At 34.7% G+C, this 20,373-nt stretch overlaps 1 protein-coding gene across 1 annotated transcript in view; it reads right to left on the minus strand.

The window, feature by feature from the left end:
• polrmt (polymerase (RNA) mitochondrial (DNA directed)) overlaps positions 1-20,373 on the minus strand; it is an 84,771-nt gene that overhangs the window by 56,362 nt on the left and 8,036 nt on the right. Inside the window, exons 5-9 of the mRNA XM_005170522.5 lie at positions 12,331-12,517; positions 6,055-6,204; positions 1,651-1,818; positions 841-1,011; positions 500-742 (exon numbers count right to left, since the gene is read on the minus strand). Coding sequence (XP_005170579.2) covers positions 500-742; positions 841-1,011; positions 1,651-1,818; positions 6,055-6,204; positions 12,331-12,517 — 919 coding nt within the window. The remainder of the gene's footprint in view (positions 1-499; positions 743-840; positions 1,012-1,650; positions 1,819-6,054; positions 6,205-12,330; positions 12,518-20,373) is intronic.

Consider the following 20,373-nt stretch of genomic DNA (forward strand, 5'->3'; position numbering starts at 1 on the left):
ATGCATGTTTGTTTTGGGGCCCACCGTCAGTAGATGGTAGTGTTTCCACATAGCATTTAACTTACCAGAACTTGTCTGACATTTGCAAATGCCCAATGTCTCACATTAACATCTCAAAATTATTTGTTATCTCATAGTTCTGCTTCTCTCAAATATGACAAAGTATTGGATGAAGGTTATGGATTATGCAAAAGGATACTTTTTTCTTTAACCTGATAAATGGATTCATGTTAAAATATCCTAGAGAAGTAACATCTATTTTACATTTATGCAAATATAAGTATTTGTTACTTTAATATGCTATAATTAAATAGAGAGACAATGATTTAACACAATGTCAATAGTAACACTTATACAGCCTTTCAGTTATAACCAGCTATAATGCTAAAATGGCCCTCAGTGAAAATGAGTTTGGCAACTGTTTTAAGGTAAGAGTATATTTAGCCAACATTTCAAACTAAAAGTCAGAAGAGCACCTCACAAAGAAGTCAAACCTTACCTTATGATTGCTGCGAAATGTGTACATGTGGTAGAGGATAGGGATGAGCTTCTTTTCGAGAGCCGGATTGAGGATGTTGCTCTGGATTTTGAGCTCATGAACCATCAAGTCTACCAGGAAACTTCCCAGCTGCACCATAAGGATCATTGGCCAAGGTGTGTCATCGCTTAAAAGAGACGGGCCGCTGCGATTTCCGCTAATCTCTAGATTAGTCCAACACTCGCGTGGCAGCATGCCATTGGTCTACAATATAAGATTAAGCAAAATAAATGCACAAGCAATTGCACATTTTAGACAAGAGCAAACTGAAGATGTGATTTCTGGTCAACCAAAGCTTGTACCTCAGTATCGTTAGCTAGGAGTTCAGCATATGAGCTGTAGATACTCCTAAGCTTCTCCACCATCTGACTCTGACTCTTCTGCCGAATGCAATATAAGTTGTAGACTCGGTTTCCCATCTCATCAGCCATGAAGAGCAAAGATTCACCATTGGGCGAAAGTTTATCTAAACTCTGAAAAATTTGGAGGATAAATATCAATTTAAAGATGTGACTAGTACATTAAACAGTACTTTTAACACATTTAACTCCTTTTAATCCATCTACTGTACATTCAGCTCAAATCCCTGTAGTCTATAGCTGCGTCCCAAATGGCGCAAAAATGACAGGATAGTATATGTATTTATTGTCGTCCCAAATGGCACACTAATGTTTTTTTACTAAGCGGAAATTCAAACCGTTTCCCTGATGACCTTTGACGGTTGCCAAATCAGTGAAATTAACAACCGAATTATCAAATAATACCTGCTGTGAGTATTGCCGCATTCACCATCGGGAGGCGCTATAATCACTCTCGTAGGAGAATTTTGCTTTCACCATCCAAAATAAATAAAGTTATCCAACATGTGCGTCCGATAGCTCCGCCCCTTCCGCTACGTAAGCAAACCTGCGGTCGTTGAGTGCGTGAAGTGTCCATCATTACACACTTCATTTTAGCGGCTGAATGAGTGCATCATCCGGGTAATTAAAGTGCACTTAATGTTTTTAGAGTTTTCAGTGTGAACACACTACTTACACTATTTATACTACAAAATGGCGTAGAATAGTGCATAAGTATGCGATTTGGGGCGCAGCTTATGTTTAAGTTCATACCTGAAGCATGATGTCGACATATTCCTGGTCATCCAGGATGCACAGGTAAGGGTATAAACAGGTATTCCAGGATTTCTGGCTGTTGTTGGACATCATCTGTTTTCTGTCCTTTAATGCCTGAAGGAGAGCTTTTTCCCAGTGCTTGCGCTGCTTTGCTAGTAATTCTCTCTATAAGATATAAATGCATTAAAGAAATCCAAGTATTTAGATTAAATAACTGTCATTGTATATTATATGGACATGAAAAACAGATGACCACAATATGACGTAGGTTATTTATGTCCTACTGGAATAGACAAACAAAAAAAGCATACAGGTTTTTTTCAATAATTTCTTGGTCACTTACTAGAGGAAGACAAGACTTTTTTTCTGTCATGAGTAGTTTAAAATCTATGCTCTTCCATGCTGTACTTTTATTTTGAAGTCTTATATATAAATCTTGATTATATAAACATAAAAGCATAAATTGGTTGTTAAACTAACCCATATGCTTACCATGGGGCTAACACATTTCTTTCGAAGCGGATTGATGTTTAAATTTTTAATTGTACAGTTTGATCAATGACTTCTGGCAGCGGCCGATATTCACGTTATGCTCGATTGACTTCTACAATAAATGACCATGGCGTAAGACTTATTCGTAGTGGAAGCTCCGGAAATAGAGGCATCTTGTGGAAAACACTTACCACACAGTTTGTTTACCACAGAAAACAATGACAAACAAGAACATGGGACGAATAACCCTTTTCATGGTATACAAAGGTTTGAAAAAGTCAAGGTTTTAAAACCGCCAACATTTTCTGCTATACCGTTCCTAGGGTATATTTAAGATTTTTTAAATGTTTTATTTATTTTTTAGGACAACAGTATCTCCAGCAGAAAAGATATCCAAAGATGCTGTTATAAATTGTAAAAAATCTATGATTTTTGAAACTTATGAAGCCTGACATGTTTACTGTTATAAAATATTTTAAATGTTTCTCAAAATAAAATATATCTGATTTATTTCATTGCTTCACTCCCATTCATTCATTCTCTCACAAGCATCATTTACATCATGAGATAGCGAAGCATCCATAAGATGCACACTTCAGAATCTCACCGGAAGTAGTAGGTAGGTTCTTGCATACTGTTTTTTGATTTTTATGAGTTTGAACATATTACTTAGCTCACATACTGTTTTAATCATTCTATATAGTATGAAAGTATAGAATTTCGGACACAGCCATTGCGTTCAAAGCAGAAAAAAGTTTGTGTTTTTTTACCCAGATATTTAAAAAGAATACATTTTAGAGCAGTAATCGCAATACCGTTATGCTGTGATATTTTTATCCATGGTTATCATACCATTAGAATCTTATACCAGCCTGTGCATACAAGAACACTAAGATTGGTGATACTGTGTATTAAGCATAGGGACGATGACCCTTTTCAAGGTATACCGTGGATTGAAAAAGTTAGTTTTCTGTTACACTATTCCTAAAGTACATGTAAGGTTGATTTAGGTTTTTTTTTTTTTTTTCAGGACAACAGTATCTCCAGCAGAAAAGATGTCAAAAAATGCAATTTCTTACAGTAAAGAAATCTGTGTTTTTTTAAACTTATGAAGGCAGAAGTCAAAGATTCAATTGAATTATTCAGCCCGACATGTTTACAGTTCCAAAAAATGTTAGATGTTTCTCAAAATAAAATACAGTGTTCAAAGGAGAAAAACTTTTTTTTTTTACCCAGACATAATATATATATATATATATATATATATATATATATATATATATATATATATATATATATTTAGAGTAGTAATCACAAAACCGTCGAAACAGTGATATTTTTTTATCCAGGGTTATCATAACATCAGAATCTTATACCAGCCCATGCCTACTGTATAACATACAGTATAGTACTCTTACAATGCCATTTCATTTTTGCGTAAACTATTTCTTGAAGCAATTGGTGTCCAAACTCCTGAAAGTCCTGGAGGGCCAGAGTCCTGCGTAGTTTAGCTGCAACTTCCTTTAACACATCTGCCTGGAAGTTTCTAGTATAGCTAGAAATTGCTTGATTAGCTGTTGCAGGTGTGTCTAATTGGGGTTGGAACTAAAATATGCAGAACACTGGCCCTCCAGGAACAAGTTTGGGCATGCCTGCTTTAAACACATTACATTGTGTTATACAGTTCTCAACAGTAATAAAAAGTATAATATATTGCTAATATTATATTCATTTTAAAATGCTCATATGCAAATCTGAGGGGTATAAAAATATTACTAATACCGTTCGTCTAGCTAACAACAAAACTGTTGAAATGCCTGATATAGTACTCTATTTGTCTATTTTACACTACATCTGAGCAGAATACTGAAACTTTGGAGAGAAGATGTGCTTAATTTTCATGAAAACAAAGTGCCTTAATGCTCCTAAAATAGGCTTCATTATGAATTCATTACATGCTTCAAAATACAAATGATATAATTTTTTTTCCACTGGATTTTAGGGTGTTACTTCTGGACTGTTTTCATGAGATTCACACGGCTACCAATTATGGCTTTTGCGTTACATCACATTCTCTGCTCTGCTGCAGCCTGTGGCTATAGAAAGTAGAATCTCATATAAATGTAGATGTGAATTTTATGCACAGCTCAAATCGGGTTCAGTGGGCAGTCAGTGCTGTCCTGCTGAAAGTGGGTCATCTCTTTATCGGGGTGTTTTCTGTTTCCCAGCGGACTGGCAGAGCAGGAGGATGTGACACAGATTGGTTTTGCTGACCCTCCAATGGAAAGGTGGATTTCTCACAGGGCCGGTGGACACACATTAAAATATTCTATTCCTTTAAACCCTAGCACAAATAATCCAGGAGCACATGGGACCTTTTTTTGTGAACGAACACAGACGGTAGAGCAAATGCCAGCGTAGAAAGAAGCTGGAATGAGGGAACACAGCTAGTTTGAATGCATGAGCTGGAAACTTTCACAAATGCCAGTGTTTAGCCAATGCATCGTAGCTTAGGTGCAAATCAGGATCCTAAAAAAATACGATGTGTTAACTGTTGAAAGGAAAATCCCACACGTGTATGAGATTTTGAAAGGCCTCTTTATGGTAGTTTCCTATGTTTGAGGATTCCCACTGTGCTTGTTTCAGAGAAACCAGTCATAGCAATATTAATTCTGGCCCATAATCGGACATAAATAATTTGGTATAGGGGAGAGTGGGGTAAGATGTGTCACTTTTTACTTATGTTGGCCAATAGAAATGAAAGTAAAGCTATTTTTCCTAATAACATGTGGTTTAACTTATACCATGCTAGAACTGAATTATTGGAGAATTTGTTAAAAAATATATTTACAAAAACATGTATTAGACAACATATTATTGAAATATTTATAAAGCAGCCAAAAATGTTTGTATATTCATACAATATACAAAGATACTGGAATGTAGTGAAAGCATATTCAGCATTTTGAAACATGTACTGTACTGAATTCAAAACATACTACCATTCTTTGTCAAGCCACTGGCCCATATGATCCTAAAGCGGGCATATTTAATGATTAGCATCTACACTACCTGACAAAAGTCTTGTTGTTTATCCCAGTTGTAAGAGCAAAAAATAATAACTTGACTACTAGATGGTCATTTAAAAAAGTGGCACAAGGTAGATTTTTCACATGAATCATCTGCTGAACTGCATCCCAATCATTACAAACACTACAGAAGACCTAAAAGAACCAGCATGGACCCAAGATTCTCACAGAAATCAGTCAGGTTTGGTAAAGGAATAATCATGGTTTGGGGTTACATTCAGAATGGGGACGTGCAAGAGATCTGCAGAGTGGGTGGCAACATCAACAGCCTGAGGTGTCAAGACACTTGTGCTGCCCATTATATTATAAACCAGAGGAGAGGGCAAATTCTTAAGCAGGATAGCACTCTTTCTCATACTTCAGCCTCCACATCAAAGTTCCTGAAAGCAACAAGAAACTCCAGGATTGGCTAGCCCAGTCACCGGACATGAACAATATTGAGCATGTCTGGGGTAAGATGAAGGAGGAGACATTGAAGATGAATCCAAAGAATCTTGTTGAACTCTGAGAGTCCTCAAAGTTATTTGAGTCATTGCAGAGATGTATGGATACAGTTGTCCAAGCTCATGGGAGTCATACACAATATTAATTCTTTTTGCACAGCACCATGACTTTATATTATATACTGTGGATTATTTCTGTTTAAGTGGCAAGACTTTTATCTAAGCAAAGTCAGACTTTACTGTCCTAATTAAATAATTAAAAATCAATGCATGATCATATTCAATTTTTGTAAATCTTAACACCATTTGCCAAAAATTCTGATACTAGCATTCAGATTTCTCAAAACAACACCAAAAATCAGGTTGTAGATTCCTACCATGTGGGCCATGTTTTCGGTGACAGGCTTTAAGGCCTCCACTGAGTTAATGGTGACTGTAGTAGCTTTCTCCATGGCCAGCTGAAGATTAAACCGATCCTGCAGTTCTTTCAAGCTGTAGTCTAGTTTAGGATATATGGCATCTTCCCTCTGAAACACACAAGACATGAACCAATTGTGAAATTAATGCAATACAACGTGACTTGTTGCTCTGTTTATAGATAGTAGTAGTATTAGATTCAAATATGAATCTACACCTTTTATCGGTTTCCTCCTTTTTAAAATGTTGATTTAACTTAAAAAATGTTTACTTTTTACAATACAAATCTCAAATGGAATTCAAATTCAAATAGAATTCAAAACGATTTTGGAATGTAACACTTTCCGATAAAGTTCAGTATTAGTCAATTCTTTAAATATATGGGAGCTGGCTTTCAATAACTCTAGATGTTCACTGACTGCAATGCTAAAGTGACCAATTATACAGCTGATAAAAGTTTACAGCCTGGTACAAAAGATGGTTTTGGGGCATATAGCTAATATGACCCTTCATGACAACTCTGAGGGGAATACATTTTTTAAATAACTTCTTCGTTTGGTTTATATTAATCCTTTTAATTTTGCATAATTAAGGGCGTGGTCACTTAAGTGACAGCTGGTAATAAACAATTTGTCAGCTGTAACTAGCCCACATGGTGACGTCATCTCTGCTAATTTCATCCAATGAACTTGGCTTCAGAAGTGTTTTTGTTTTAGTTTTTTATGGTTTTATACAGTTTGTTCAAATTGTTGGGTCCACTTTTGACTTTTTTTTTTGTACTTAAAAAAAAAAAAAAAAAAACAGAAGGTGTAAATTAGGGGCAGTGAGATTTATTTCTAAAAGAAAGTTGAAATTGGGGGGCACGTAATTGGAGCTGTAAAGTTTAACTTTTCAATCCCAGGTGAAAAATCAAATCTGTTGGAGACGAACAATAGATTAATAGGTACCAAAAAAGTGGTGATTACCAAAATGAGGAAGTCCCAGAGTAAAATGAGAAAATATGATACACCGGTGTTTGGTATGGTCTTTACGCTGTTTTCATCCGTTTTTATATTACTTGTTTTTTATTTTATTTATACTTTTATCTCTTTTTTTCCTGTTTATGTAAAGCACTTTGAATTGTCACTGTGCTTGAAATGTGCTATATAAATATATATTGGCTTGCCTAACAGACTGTCCAAGATAGGACTCTATTTCAATCAAGAATACATATCCTGATTATGAGTAAAATTCAAAATGGCTTGCCGTAGAGATGATTATATTAATAACAGTTATAATTTCAAGTTTTGTTGCGTAGGTTCAGGTCAATTTACCTCGATAGTACGCTGGGATGTTCAAATGATTTAAATATCGCAGGCGATGGGATGGTCCCTATGGTTTCAGCAGTCATCTCAGCTTTGCCTAAGCTCTGCCTTATCTAAACATTTTTAATTATCTGGGAATGACGCACTTCCAAGATGGCAACTGCTGACCACGCCCCCTGTAAGCTCCATTTGCGCTCTTCAGGAACCACAGCGGATTTTATGGCTTTTTTCACAAGTTAATGAGAACAAAGAACAATAAACACAATGTATATTTAATGTTAATAAATGAAACATTTTAATGAGCTATATTGTTGGAATTCTGCCTGAGACTTTAATATAAGGTTTAATGTAGATGAATACAACAATACATGGCTTACTGAAGTGTTATATAATTACGTTGACTTTCTGACTTTGTATTCATTTTTAACACACCTAAATTAATTGCACCAAGTTAAAATGTTAAATTCAGACAGACTATTAGTTAGAACTAATCGACTGCATAACATTATAACACCAGTAATGCTTAAGGCTTACTGTTGTTGTGTGTCTAAGAAAATGCGAAATAAGAGCTGTTAAATAATGAGCGCTGAGAATGTCTCATCGCCGCAGGCTCACATTTAATATTACAGGCTCCTTATAACTTGATATGAAGGCTGAGAGGTTTTAAATCTCATTAGGATGAACATAAAAAAACGCAACATTCGACAGCCAATTATGAAGACTGTTTACTTCAGCCTTTCACTTCCTTATGAGGCCTTATCGAAAGAATCCATTGCACTTTATGGCCCAATTAAAAAAAAAAAACTAACATCATTAAAGGCACACTTATATTCCCCAAAACCATGCTAAAAACCACCATGCGAATGTCAAATGTCAAACATATTTATTCAGTCTCGTAACTTCCACGTACGGCCAATTAAAATCCAATGAGGTTGAACAGTCCCACTTTCCGTGGTCTGGCTGTCAGCCAAATGTGCGGCCGCATAAAATACGAACTGTAAATATGGCATATATTATAGCAACAGCTTGCTAAGTGGTGCGGAGATCGCGTTAATGTGGGCTGTGCGTTGACATGTGCAGTCATTTATTATTTGAAGGGAGGCGTTGCAGGACATCTGGGAGTTATCGGCAAACACATCGTGGAGCAAGTCAGCTGGACCGTTAATACTCGCGAGCAAAGAGAGGGATGGCTAAATCTGTCCTCAACAGAGATCACATGGACGGTGGCCAAAACAAGCACAAAGGTTGTGGAGGGATAAATCATGCCCATGGCGACGACTACTACAGCCCAGCCAAGCAGAACACAAGATGCAGTGTTGTGAATATAGAGACGATTCGACAGAGGCCCATATTTCCACAAAGCCGTGGCCCTGACACGGAGAAAAGCACATGATGAACTCAAGAGATAGGGAAGTGTCGGCCCAATATTTAATGATTCAGTGCAGAATGAGGCTGTGCTGGGAGGCAAGAAAGGGCATTTATGGCAATGCAACATCTCAAACTATCTGAATCTGGTGCAACTGCAAACTATTGGAGCATCTAATATGGCTTACTTCTCTATTATATAATATGTGAAAATGCATACATAATCCAAATAGTAGGTTTGAATCCATAGTATTCGAAAAATAGTAGGCAAGAAGTACCTAGATGACCTGCTACTTTAGGCGAAGTACTGAAATCAGGGTTTCTACAAGTCAAATTTAAGACAATCTTTAAGACAATTACGAATGGGATTTCAGACTTATACAGGGCTAAACACTACGGATGTTTTTGTTATGGCCCAATTGGACCAATAGAATTGGGAAAAAAAAACAAATGTAGTTATTTCTTAACCACATATTTTAATGTGTCGAAACAACAACAAAAAAACTGTAGTTGTATAGACTATAGAAGTTTAACATTGGTAAAAGTATATTTATTATGAAGAAAAAAACTATGCAAATTATCAAAAATATATTTTTTGTTTGGCTTTTGTCTAAATGAATCGAGTATAACTCCTATTCAACCTAATGCATTTCTGTTATAAAACCTTAAGTTTCATGCCTACTTATAAATATTATGTCCACTCACACTTTCTTCTGTAAATAGTTTTTGTTTAAATTGAAGATTATGTAAAGGGATATACTGCTGTTACTATTATGAACAATTGTGTAATTGTTTTTAGTTTTCTTTTCCTGGTTAGGGAATTTATAAAAAAAAAAAAGTACATCCAATTGACCCCTTGATATCATTAAGCAGCAAGAGAAAATGTTAAAATGGGTATGAAGTGACACAACTGATGCAGGCAGGTCATGTGACAATGGGACAACATGGATGATTCATTCATTCATTCATTTTCTTGTCGGCTTAGTCCCTTTATTAATCCGGGCTCGCCACAGCGGAATGAACCGCCAACTTATCCAGCAAGTTTTTACGCAGCGGACGCCCTTCCAGCCGCAACCCATCTCTGGGAAACCTCCACACACACACATTCACACAAACACTCAATTTAGCCTACCCAATTCACATGTACCGCATGTCTTTGGACTGTGGGGGAAAAGGGAACACCCGGAGGAAACCCACGCAAAGGAAGGGAGAAAATGCAAACTCCACACAGAAACGCCAACTGAGCCGAGGTTCGAACCAGCGGCCCAGTGACATTCTTGCTGTGAGGCAACAGCACTACCTACTGCGCCACTGCCTCGCCCTACAACATGGATGATGTAGATTGTAAAAATTCCATGAATATCCATGCTCAAACTAAATAGAACAAACTTTAACAGTTTCAAAGTACATTCGAATTCAAACATAGAACCAATACAAGTTGTATGACATTTCAGTTGCAGTATATGTGATTACAACATTTAAATACATTTGGGGAGGTATAAATTGGCTAAATTTGATCACTTAGTGCTTAATTGTCTTGACATCTGAAACTTTGCAAATATCTGCCTGCCATAAAGCATCTGATTAACCATTTATCTGATCTATCTGATCTGATCAATCATTTAAATAATAATGATAACTGTAACTGTAATTTAATTAACAGTAATAGTTGCAGTTTAGTCAGCAAAACAAAAGTTAAGAGCTGGACAAAGCAAAGAGAAATGCTAAGAATAAAATCAAGAAAAAAAAGTAATAAAATCAATGAAAGTTAAGCAAAACAAAACAGCGATATCAAAAAGAGAGCTAAACAAAGCAGACAAAAAAAGCAAAAAAAATAAATAAAATCAAAGCCAATAAAAAAAAAAGGAAAAAAAATGCTAAACAAAAAGAATCAAAAGCAATCCCAAATGAAAAGTACAACACAAAGTAAATGAAAACTAGACAAAACAAAAAAGCTCAGAGCTAAACAAAGCAATCCAGATGAAAAGCTAAGCATGGGACAGACACAAATCAAAACTAGACAAAGCAAAAAAATCTAAAAGTCAAACATAGCAAAAATACAAAATGTAAGCAAAACAAAGCATGCAAAAGAAAATTCTATAATAAAATAAATTAGAAGAAACAAATAAACAAACAAAAAAAAAACATTAGAAATAAATGAGCAAAATGAAGCAAACCTAGACAAAATAAAGCCTTGTTGGACATCTCTAAAGAGATTGAACCAGAGATGTGTTACTGATTTGGACTGAGAGTTGCAGCATTTCCATCTCAGACCTTCACATGACCCAGTTCCTCTTTACTTTCCAAGAAAGTTTCCATTGAAGGTGTTAGGCGGCGAGGTGTGGATTACAAATGGGCTTATGTGCACCTGCGGTAATGAATCAGTGGGGAAAATCGGGGATGGCGGGGAATTACTTGTGGGGCAGACTGGCCCAATAAAAACCCCCCAGTGTGCCCAAAAATAGTGCGGGCACCTCTGTTTGAAGGAATTATATAGCAGATGACAGCTGACACTGTAGTGAAACCCGTCATTTTGACACACAAGACAAGTTCAGGCAGGTCTTTCAGCGCTGCCCAAGAAGACAGGAATATAGTTTTAGAAAACACACCACCTGTTTTATAGTACCAGCCTGCACCCAGGTTACATTTAAGTAGAGAAATCAAATAGTTTTAAAACAAGTCTACTAACAATTGAGTCAGTGCACTTTAATATAACAAAGCCTTAAGAGAAGAAGAAAATTACAAGGGAAATTTATGGATATTAAAATAAGTAAAGTTGAAGTTTTTGGGTGTTAGTGATAATAAACACTACATCTTCTGTAAAATTTCTGGGTAACACTTTACAATAAGGTTCATTAGTTAATGCATTTACTAACATTAAATAATCATGAACAACGCATGTACAGCATTTATTAGTCATAATTGAACATTTACTAATGCATTATTAACATCCAAGTCCATGCTTGTTAACATTAGTTAATGCACTGAGTTAACATGAACTTACAATGAACTACTGTATTTTCATTAACTAACGTTAACTAACATCAACAAATACAATAATAAATGCATTGTTCATTGTTTGTTCATGTAATAAATGCATTAATTAACATTAACTAATGAACCTAATTGTAAAGTGTGATCAATTTCTGAAAAAAAAGCAAGCAAGCACAATTGAAAAAACATAACTTACAAAAATATTTTAGAAAATGACTAGAACTTTATCTTATACATAAAAATAATTAATTAAAGTGTAAAGAAATAGAAGAAATTACATAATATTTTTTTTTATCATTTATACACTACCATTCCATGGTTTGGAGACAAAAAGTACACTCAATAATACAATAAAAATATTTTTAAAACATGTAAATTCTATATTTTTACATAGACATTTAAAAAAACATTTTTAATAACTGTTTAAGGTTAAGATAAAATTAATACAAAATAGATACATTTACTTATCGAAGAGCAATTACACAGATAAAAAATGAAATATAATATAATATAATATAATATAATATAATATAATATAATATAATATAATTTAATATAAAAATAAAATAGTACCTCAGCATAGAATTGTTTCACCAACGGCAGAGAACAGACAGGCTGGGTTTTGGAAACACTGGGTTGGAAGTGAGGTATTACCAATTGGACGGCCCTCAGGACCATTTCTCTCTCATCCTTCTTGAACACACACTGACTCAACACATCATCCACAGACAGGCCATCTGCCCCCATCTGCTGTAGACACCTGCATGGACCAGAGGAGAATTTATTTTTAAATAATATTAATAATACAAAAAAGAATGTAGAAATGTATATTATGACATTTTCTATGGGTTTTATTGTCAAATTTACGTTAATTACATCTTGAGGCTGTTGTACACTGTAAAAAGGCTCAATCAAATTAACCTTAAATTATAAATGAAGATTATTTAACTTACATTAGATTAAACCTACTTACCAAGGGTTTCTGCACGTTTCACAAAGTTAAATTTGAGACTTTAAGACATTTTAGGAGCATTATGAATACAATTTTAGACTTATACAGGGCTAAATGCTCAGGATATTTTTTGATATCCCAGTAGGAAAAGATTTTTACTTGCCCTATCAAAAATGTATCATAATTTAATACATTCAATAATACAACAATAATAATAATAATTTAATAATAAAAGTATAGGTCAGTTTCCTCAGCAGTAAATAAATGTAGAACTTTTAAGCTAATGTTACAGTAAAGGAAAGAATGAAATGCTATTTTTTAAATAAAAAGTTAAAAGTTTTATTGAGATAGATTGGAGGTGATTGGGTAGCTAAACATGAACAAAGGAAAAACAAGACCCATTAAAAAAAAATTTAAGACCTAAAACACATTATTGATGACTTAAGAAATTAAAAATTAGTTTTTGAGGTTTAAGACATTATAATGGTTCAAGTACACCCTGGAGTACTTTTATTGAAACTTTAACAGATTTGTGTGTGTTTAGCATCTGTTAAGACATCGTTAGCACCATTTAGCATTAATTGTGGGAAAAACTGTATAATTCTGAGCTTTTGTCAGCTAATTTTATCTTCTGGGATAAAAATCATTTTTGGGGCGGGATCAAAATCGATGAAGTAGCACGAATCTGTAAGACGTGCTGGTTTATCATTATTATTCAAAGCATTGTTTTCTTATCCAATGAGAAGACCCTTCTTCTTAATTATTCATGAGAACATGTGCAAGCTCAAATGCAAGGTAGACCTGCCAAGCTACAATGAGACCCAATGAGACCGCATGAGACCACGTGTGTGTTTGTTTCCATGATTCACAGCTTTTGTTGCATGTGTTTCCCTGCGATACTGTTAGGGCCGATACAGCAAAGTGGTTGGTTTGCAGTAAGCATTTTTGTCGAGAGAGCGGTATAAGAATTGGAAAATGACTGACTGCCTTTTATCAGTTGAGTTTGTTACCATTCAGACACATTGCCTGTATCTGTGCTGCTTTGTTTGAAATATGTTATAAGTTCTCCGGATTACCAGCAAGGTTAATGGTTGGAATAGACAGTGCAAAAAAACAGCTGCAGTGCAAAAAAACAGCTGCACTGCAATCCAATGCGTCTGCATTCAGACCCAGGGATGAAGGATGAGAGAAGTCCTCCTCATTTATACTGTTTATATGCTATCTTTATAATGATATAACAAATTATGGTTATGTGTATATGAAATTACAAAATACGTGTATAGCAGGGCATTCAACTTTTTATTTCTTTGCATTTTAACTTTGTAAACTCTAAAATCTCCTCACGGTTTGCGTCTCATTTTGTGACCCAACTGACAACAGTTGTTCGCTCCCTTTTTTTCCCCTGCTCTGCTGGCCACGCCCACTCTGCGCTCCACTCTCATTATAATATATGACTCATTATAACACACATCTATATATATATATATATATATATATATATATATATATATATATATATATATATATATATATATATATATATATATATATATATATATATATTATTTATGAAGAATTTCTAAGGTAGACTTTCCTGCAGATACCCCATTACAGCTTATTTATGACTTAAAAAAGTTGGGATATGGTTAATTACATTATTAAGCTTAATGTATTTAAGTTGTCAAGACTTGCAGATCATAAAGTATTTAGTGTACTTGCAAAATATACTTATTTTAATAGTACAAACATAGAAACTCAACACAGACTCAAATTAAATATTTTGTCTTCTCAAAGTCTCATAATGAGAAAACATCCCCAACCACAGCATCTGTTTTCATAGTGCTGCAAACTGTGGGCTTTTTGGAGCAGAATATAAAATATTTGCACTGACATGGAGAACGTTCTGCTCTCTTTGGTCGTGGGTGTCAGATAGGTCGCTGCTGTATGTCCAAAAATTACAAGGCCGTGTTTATTCAGACAGAAAAAGTGTGAATAAAGTCAGAGCCCCACGCATCTGGACTGCTGGCTGTTGATGTAAAGCTGTGTTCCTGTCGTGAACAGAATACAAATTATAGAGCGCTGGAAGAGCAAATGAGAGTCTGTGCCAGGGAGATTAGTGGAGGAATAGCTGACGACAGACTAGCAAATTATTATTGAAAATACAATTAATGCAATGTTATGCAGTCGTGATGCACAGCAATTATTTCCAAATGAATTATTCTTTGTATACACTATTTATTTGGAAAATTCATACCATCAGTCTAATATTAGTCTAAAAATTGTCTTTAATCAAACAAAACAAAAAAGCAAGGAAAGATTTAATGGTCTTAGTAATATATTAAAGTTTGCGTAGACTACACTGCTTCACTACACTTGATTGAACAATCATTTTGGGCCATTTTGATATTTATTTTACATGGACAAAAACAGTAATATTTCATGATACAACTTGTCTTAAAGTATTTCAATCAAACAAAAGCAGCTCTGGTAAGCAGTGGTGTATCTACTCTAACAGTATTCCAATTAGGGCTACACGATAATCTGATATTCTGATATTGCGATATGTTAATGTTCAGCAATAAATATTACGACATGGGATAAAGTTTTATAAGATAGTTTGAATAGCACTATTTGATGGTTTTCTATGGAATCTAACAGTATTTAGGTACAAAAAGTGATCTACTTTGTCTAGTTTCTAGTCCAAATATCTAAAAATTCTTAGATCAAGTAAAAATATTGTTTTGTTTTCAACTTTTTCCTTTCAAGTTTTTCTTTGAAATGTAGTAACTTTCTTACAAATACAACATTTGTCAGTGGGGCAAGTAATATAATCTTGTTTTTGATTTGATACGAATATATTTGGATTAGAAACAAAATAAAAAATTATAGTTTTTTGCATGATTAAATACAATTCTGTAGCTCCTAGTCACCTATAATTCAGACTCAACACTTCATATATGCAATTCAATATGATGCATATAATGCAATATGAATGCTGAAACCGTATACTGTACAGCCCGAATTCCAATTACTGAGAGGTCTTTACCATAGTCATAGGCCAGTTAAAGGACGAGTTCATACAAATATGAAAACTTCACTCTCAAAACTGTAATGGCTGCCATAAAATTATCAATTACTCAAATCACCACTTGGCATTGTGTAACTCTTCAGTTAAGTCAGCAGTGATAATCTTATGGTTTAGAGCATTGAGACACAGCACTATTGTGCTCACGGAGACCTGAGTCAATTCAATTCCCAGTTCAAGGTCCTTTGCCTATTCTTCTCGTTTCACTGCTACCTATGATTTCCAGTCCATTCTCTACACTTAACCGAGCCATATTCTTCTTTCTCTATGGTTAACCGAGGGGAACTATTTATTCTCTACAGTTAACTGAGGGATACTCTTCATTATCTACAGTTAACTGAGGGAAACTCTTCATTCTCTACAGTTAACTGAGGAATATTCTTCATTGTCTACAGTTAACTGAGGAATATTCTTCATTATCTACAGTTAACTGAGAGATACTCTTCATTATCTACAGTTAACTGAGGGATACTCTTCATTATCTACAGATAACTGAGGGATACTCTTCATTATCTACAGTTAACTGAGGGATACTCTTCATTATCTACAGTTAACTGAGGGAAACTCTTCATTCTCTACAGTTAACTGAGGAATATTCTTCATTGTCTACAGTTAACTGAGGGATACTCTTCATTATCTACAGTTAACTGAGAGATACTCTTCATTATCTACAGTTAACTGAGGGATACTCTTCATTATCTACAGATAACTGAGGGATACTCTTCATTATCTACAGTTAACTGAGGAATATTCTTCATTATCTACAGTTAACTGAGGGATACTCTTCATTATCTACAGTTAACTGAGGGATACTCTTCATTATCTACAGTTAACTGAGGGATACTCTTCATTATCTACAGTTAACTGAGGGAAACTCTTCATTCTCTACAGTTAACTGAGGAATATTCTTCATTATCTACAGTTAACTGAGGAATATTCTTCATTGTCTACAGTTAACTGAGGGATACTCTTCATTATCTACAGTTAACTGAGGAATATTCTTCATTATCTACAGTTAACTGAGAGATACTCTTCATTATCTACAGTTAACTGAGGGATACTCTTCATTATCTACAGTTAACTGAGGAATATTCTTCATTATCTACAGTTAACTGAGGAATATTCTTCATTATCTACAGTTAACTGAGGAATATTCTTCATTATCTACAGTTAACTAAGGAATATTCTTCATTGTCTACAGTTAACTGAGGGATACTCTTCATTATCTACAGTTAACTAAGGAATATTCTTCATTGTCTACAGTTAACTGAGGGATACTCTTCATTATCTACAGTTAACTTAGGGATACTCTTCATTATCTACAGTTAACTGAGGAATATTCTTCATTATCTACAGTTAACTGAGGGATATTCTTCATTATCTACAGTTAACTGAGGGATACTCTTCATTATCTACAGTTAACTGAGGGATACTCTTCATTATCTACAGTTAACTGAGGGATACTCTTCATTATCTACAGTTAACTGAGGAATATTCTTCATTATCTACAGATAACTGAGGGATACTCTTCATTATCTACAGTTAACTGAGGGATACTCTTCATTATCTACAGTTAACTGAGGAATATTCTTCATTATCTACAGTTAACTTAGGGATACTCTTCATTATCTACAGTTAACCGAGGGATACTCTTCATTATCTACAGTTAACCGAGGGATACTCTTCATTATCTACAGTTAACTAAGGAATATTCTTCATTATCTACAGTTAACTTAGGGATACTCTTCATTATCTACAGTTAACCGAGGGATACTCTTCATTATCTACAGTTAACCGAGGGATACTCTTCATTATCTACAGTTAACTGAGGGATACTCTTCATTATCTACAGTTAACTGAGAGATACTCTTCATTATCTACAGTTAACTGAGGGATACTCTTCATTATCTACAGATAACTGAGGGATACTCTTCATTATCTACAGTTAACTGAGGAATATTCTTCATTATCTACAGTTAACCGAGGGATACTCTTCATTATCTACAGTTAACCGAGGGATACTCTTCATTATCTACAGTTAACCGAGGGATACTCTTCATTGTCTATAGTTAACCGAGGGGAACTATTCATTTTCTACAGTTCACTGAGGGCTACTATTCGTTCTCTACATTTTACTGAGGGATACTCTACATTCTCTACAGTTGACTAAGGGATACTCTTCATTCTCTACAGTTAACCGAGGGATACTCTTCATTCTCTACAGTTAACTAAGGAATATTCTCCATTCTCTAAAGTAACTGACAGTTAACAGTTGTTCACAGAATTTTACAGTGATTTACCATTATTACTGTGTGAAAGTGACAACTGGCCTTTTGATTAAAAAAAATAAATAAAGAAACTAAAACCTAAACATGATGATGATGCACAGAGAGCAAATTACACAATGTGCCTGTGCAAAAAAAAAAAAATCTTATCGCCCATATTTTACCATTATTATGTATGTCAAATGTTGGGAATACTGGAGCTTCAACTCTCACCTGCTTAATAGTCTCTAGTAGTCTTGAACACTTCGATTATTTGTATCAAGTGTGTTTGATTAGAGATGGAGTAAAACTGTGCTGAGTTGCGGCCCTCCAGCAATTGAGTTTGAGACTTATTGGTTTAAGTCTTTCTGATTATCTAAGATACAATTTAAAGCAGTAAATGTAGGAATTTGTAACAGTTGTTGAACAGCAAATCCAGTGTTTTACGTATTTAATGTTAGCGCATAATAGTTAAGGGCATTTATTTGTACATTTTTAAAAAGGTCTTAGTCATAGAACTAGTTGTTTAAATGCATTTACTCATGAATGTCTGCAACCAGATGAGGGATTTTACACTTCGTGAGTCTCCAGGGCAGAATGGGCTATTCCTAAAGCTTGTCAGAGGATGCAAAAATTCCTCAATGGTTTCCAAAGCAACAGGCTCCCTCGGGAATGGAAAACAGACAAGAAAAGATAAGTCCTCAGTGCCCTCTAGTGGACTTACAGTCAGTAAATGAAGCCATCGAGGGTGGTGCGAGGTCATGAGAAAAAGACATTACTGTACACTTTACAAAACAGAGGATTTTGTTTTTTTAATCACACAATTACCTTATGAGAATTAAACTCAGGACTGCTGTAAATGTTAAACATGGAGTTGATGCAGCCCTGAGCTCTGTATTAGTGACCAGAAGCATTGTTTTAAAGGCTGATCTCTTAAACAAACAATGCTTATAACAAGCCGGTGTCGGGGAGTCCATTCAAAAAATGTAGCACTGGTATAAAAACATAAACATATAATAAGTTTTTAGTATTTGAATTTAGTATCAGAAATGTTAGCTCTGGCAACTAGTAAGTTCTATGTAGACAGTTTAATTGGTTCTTGTGTTTTTAATATGGTTTTGATATTTTCATTATTTGTTGTGTGTGTTTAGTTTAAATGTTCTATTAGTAGTACACTACCTGACAAAAGTCACAAAACCAGACAAAAAATAATTTGACTTCAAGTTGATTATTTGGAAAAATGGCAGAAGGTAGTTTTTTTTGGATGAATCATCTGTTAAACTGTATCACAATCATTACAAATACTGCAGATGAACTATTGGAACCCACATGGACCCAATACATAAGTTATGCATAGATGTATGGATGCAATCGTCCAAGCTCATGGGAGTCATCATCCATTCATTTTCCTTTTAGACCCTTTGTTAATCTGGGGTCGCCACAGCAGAATGAACTACCAACTTATCCAGCATATGTTTTATGCAGCGCATGCCCTTCCAGCTGCAACCCATCTCTTGGAAACATCCATACACACTCATACACTACAGACAATTTAACCTACCCAATTCACCTGTACTGCATGTCTTTGGACTGTGGGGGAAACCGGAGCACCCAGAGGAAATCCACGTGAGCGCAGGGAGAACATGCAAACTCCACACAGAAACGCCAACTGACCCAGCCGAGGCTTGAACCAGCGAACTTCTTGCTGTGAGGCGACAGCACTACCTACTGCGTCACTGCGTTACCCTCATGGGAGTCATATGATTTTTTTTTCCACAGCACCATGACTTTAAATGTTATACTGCATTATATATTTATATATTTTTTATAATATTTATACATTTTATTATTATATTTATATATTTATACTGCATATTAATGGTGTAGTGGCAAAAGTGGCAAGACTTTTGTCTAAGCAAAGTCAGACCTTACTGTCCTAATAAACTCATTAAAAATCAAGTCATGATCATATTTAATTTTGGTAAAAAAAAGCGTAATCTAGAGACCTTTGCCTTTTATATAAGCCACTTCTGATATAAAATGATCAACTAGAAGTTATTATTTGTTGATCTTAAAATTTGGATAGGCAACAAGACTTTTGTCAGGTAGTGAACTTCACTTACTTCTGTTTCAGTATAAGTTTTTAATTAATATGTACTTTAGGTAGCAAAAATGTATATTTCTATATATGTAAACTAAATTTCTGTTTAAATTTAATGAATTAATTTGAATAATAGTTCTGTTCCAGTTAACAATCACAAAGCAATGACATAATACCCTGAAGAGATAATGATCGCATTTAAAAAGAAATCTAT

This window comes from Danio rerio, chromosome 22 (genome assembly GCF_049306965.1).
Source record: "Danio rerio strain Tuebingen ecotype United States chromosome 22, GRCz12tu, whole genome shotgun sequence".
NCBI classification, from domain to species: Eukaryota; Metazoa; Chordata; class Actinopteri; order Cypriniformes; family Danionidae; genus Danio; species Danio rerio.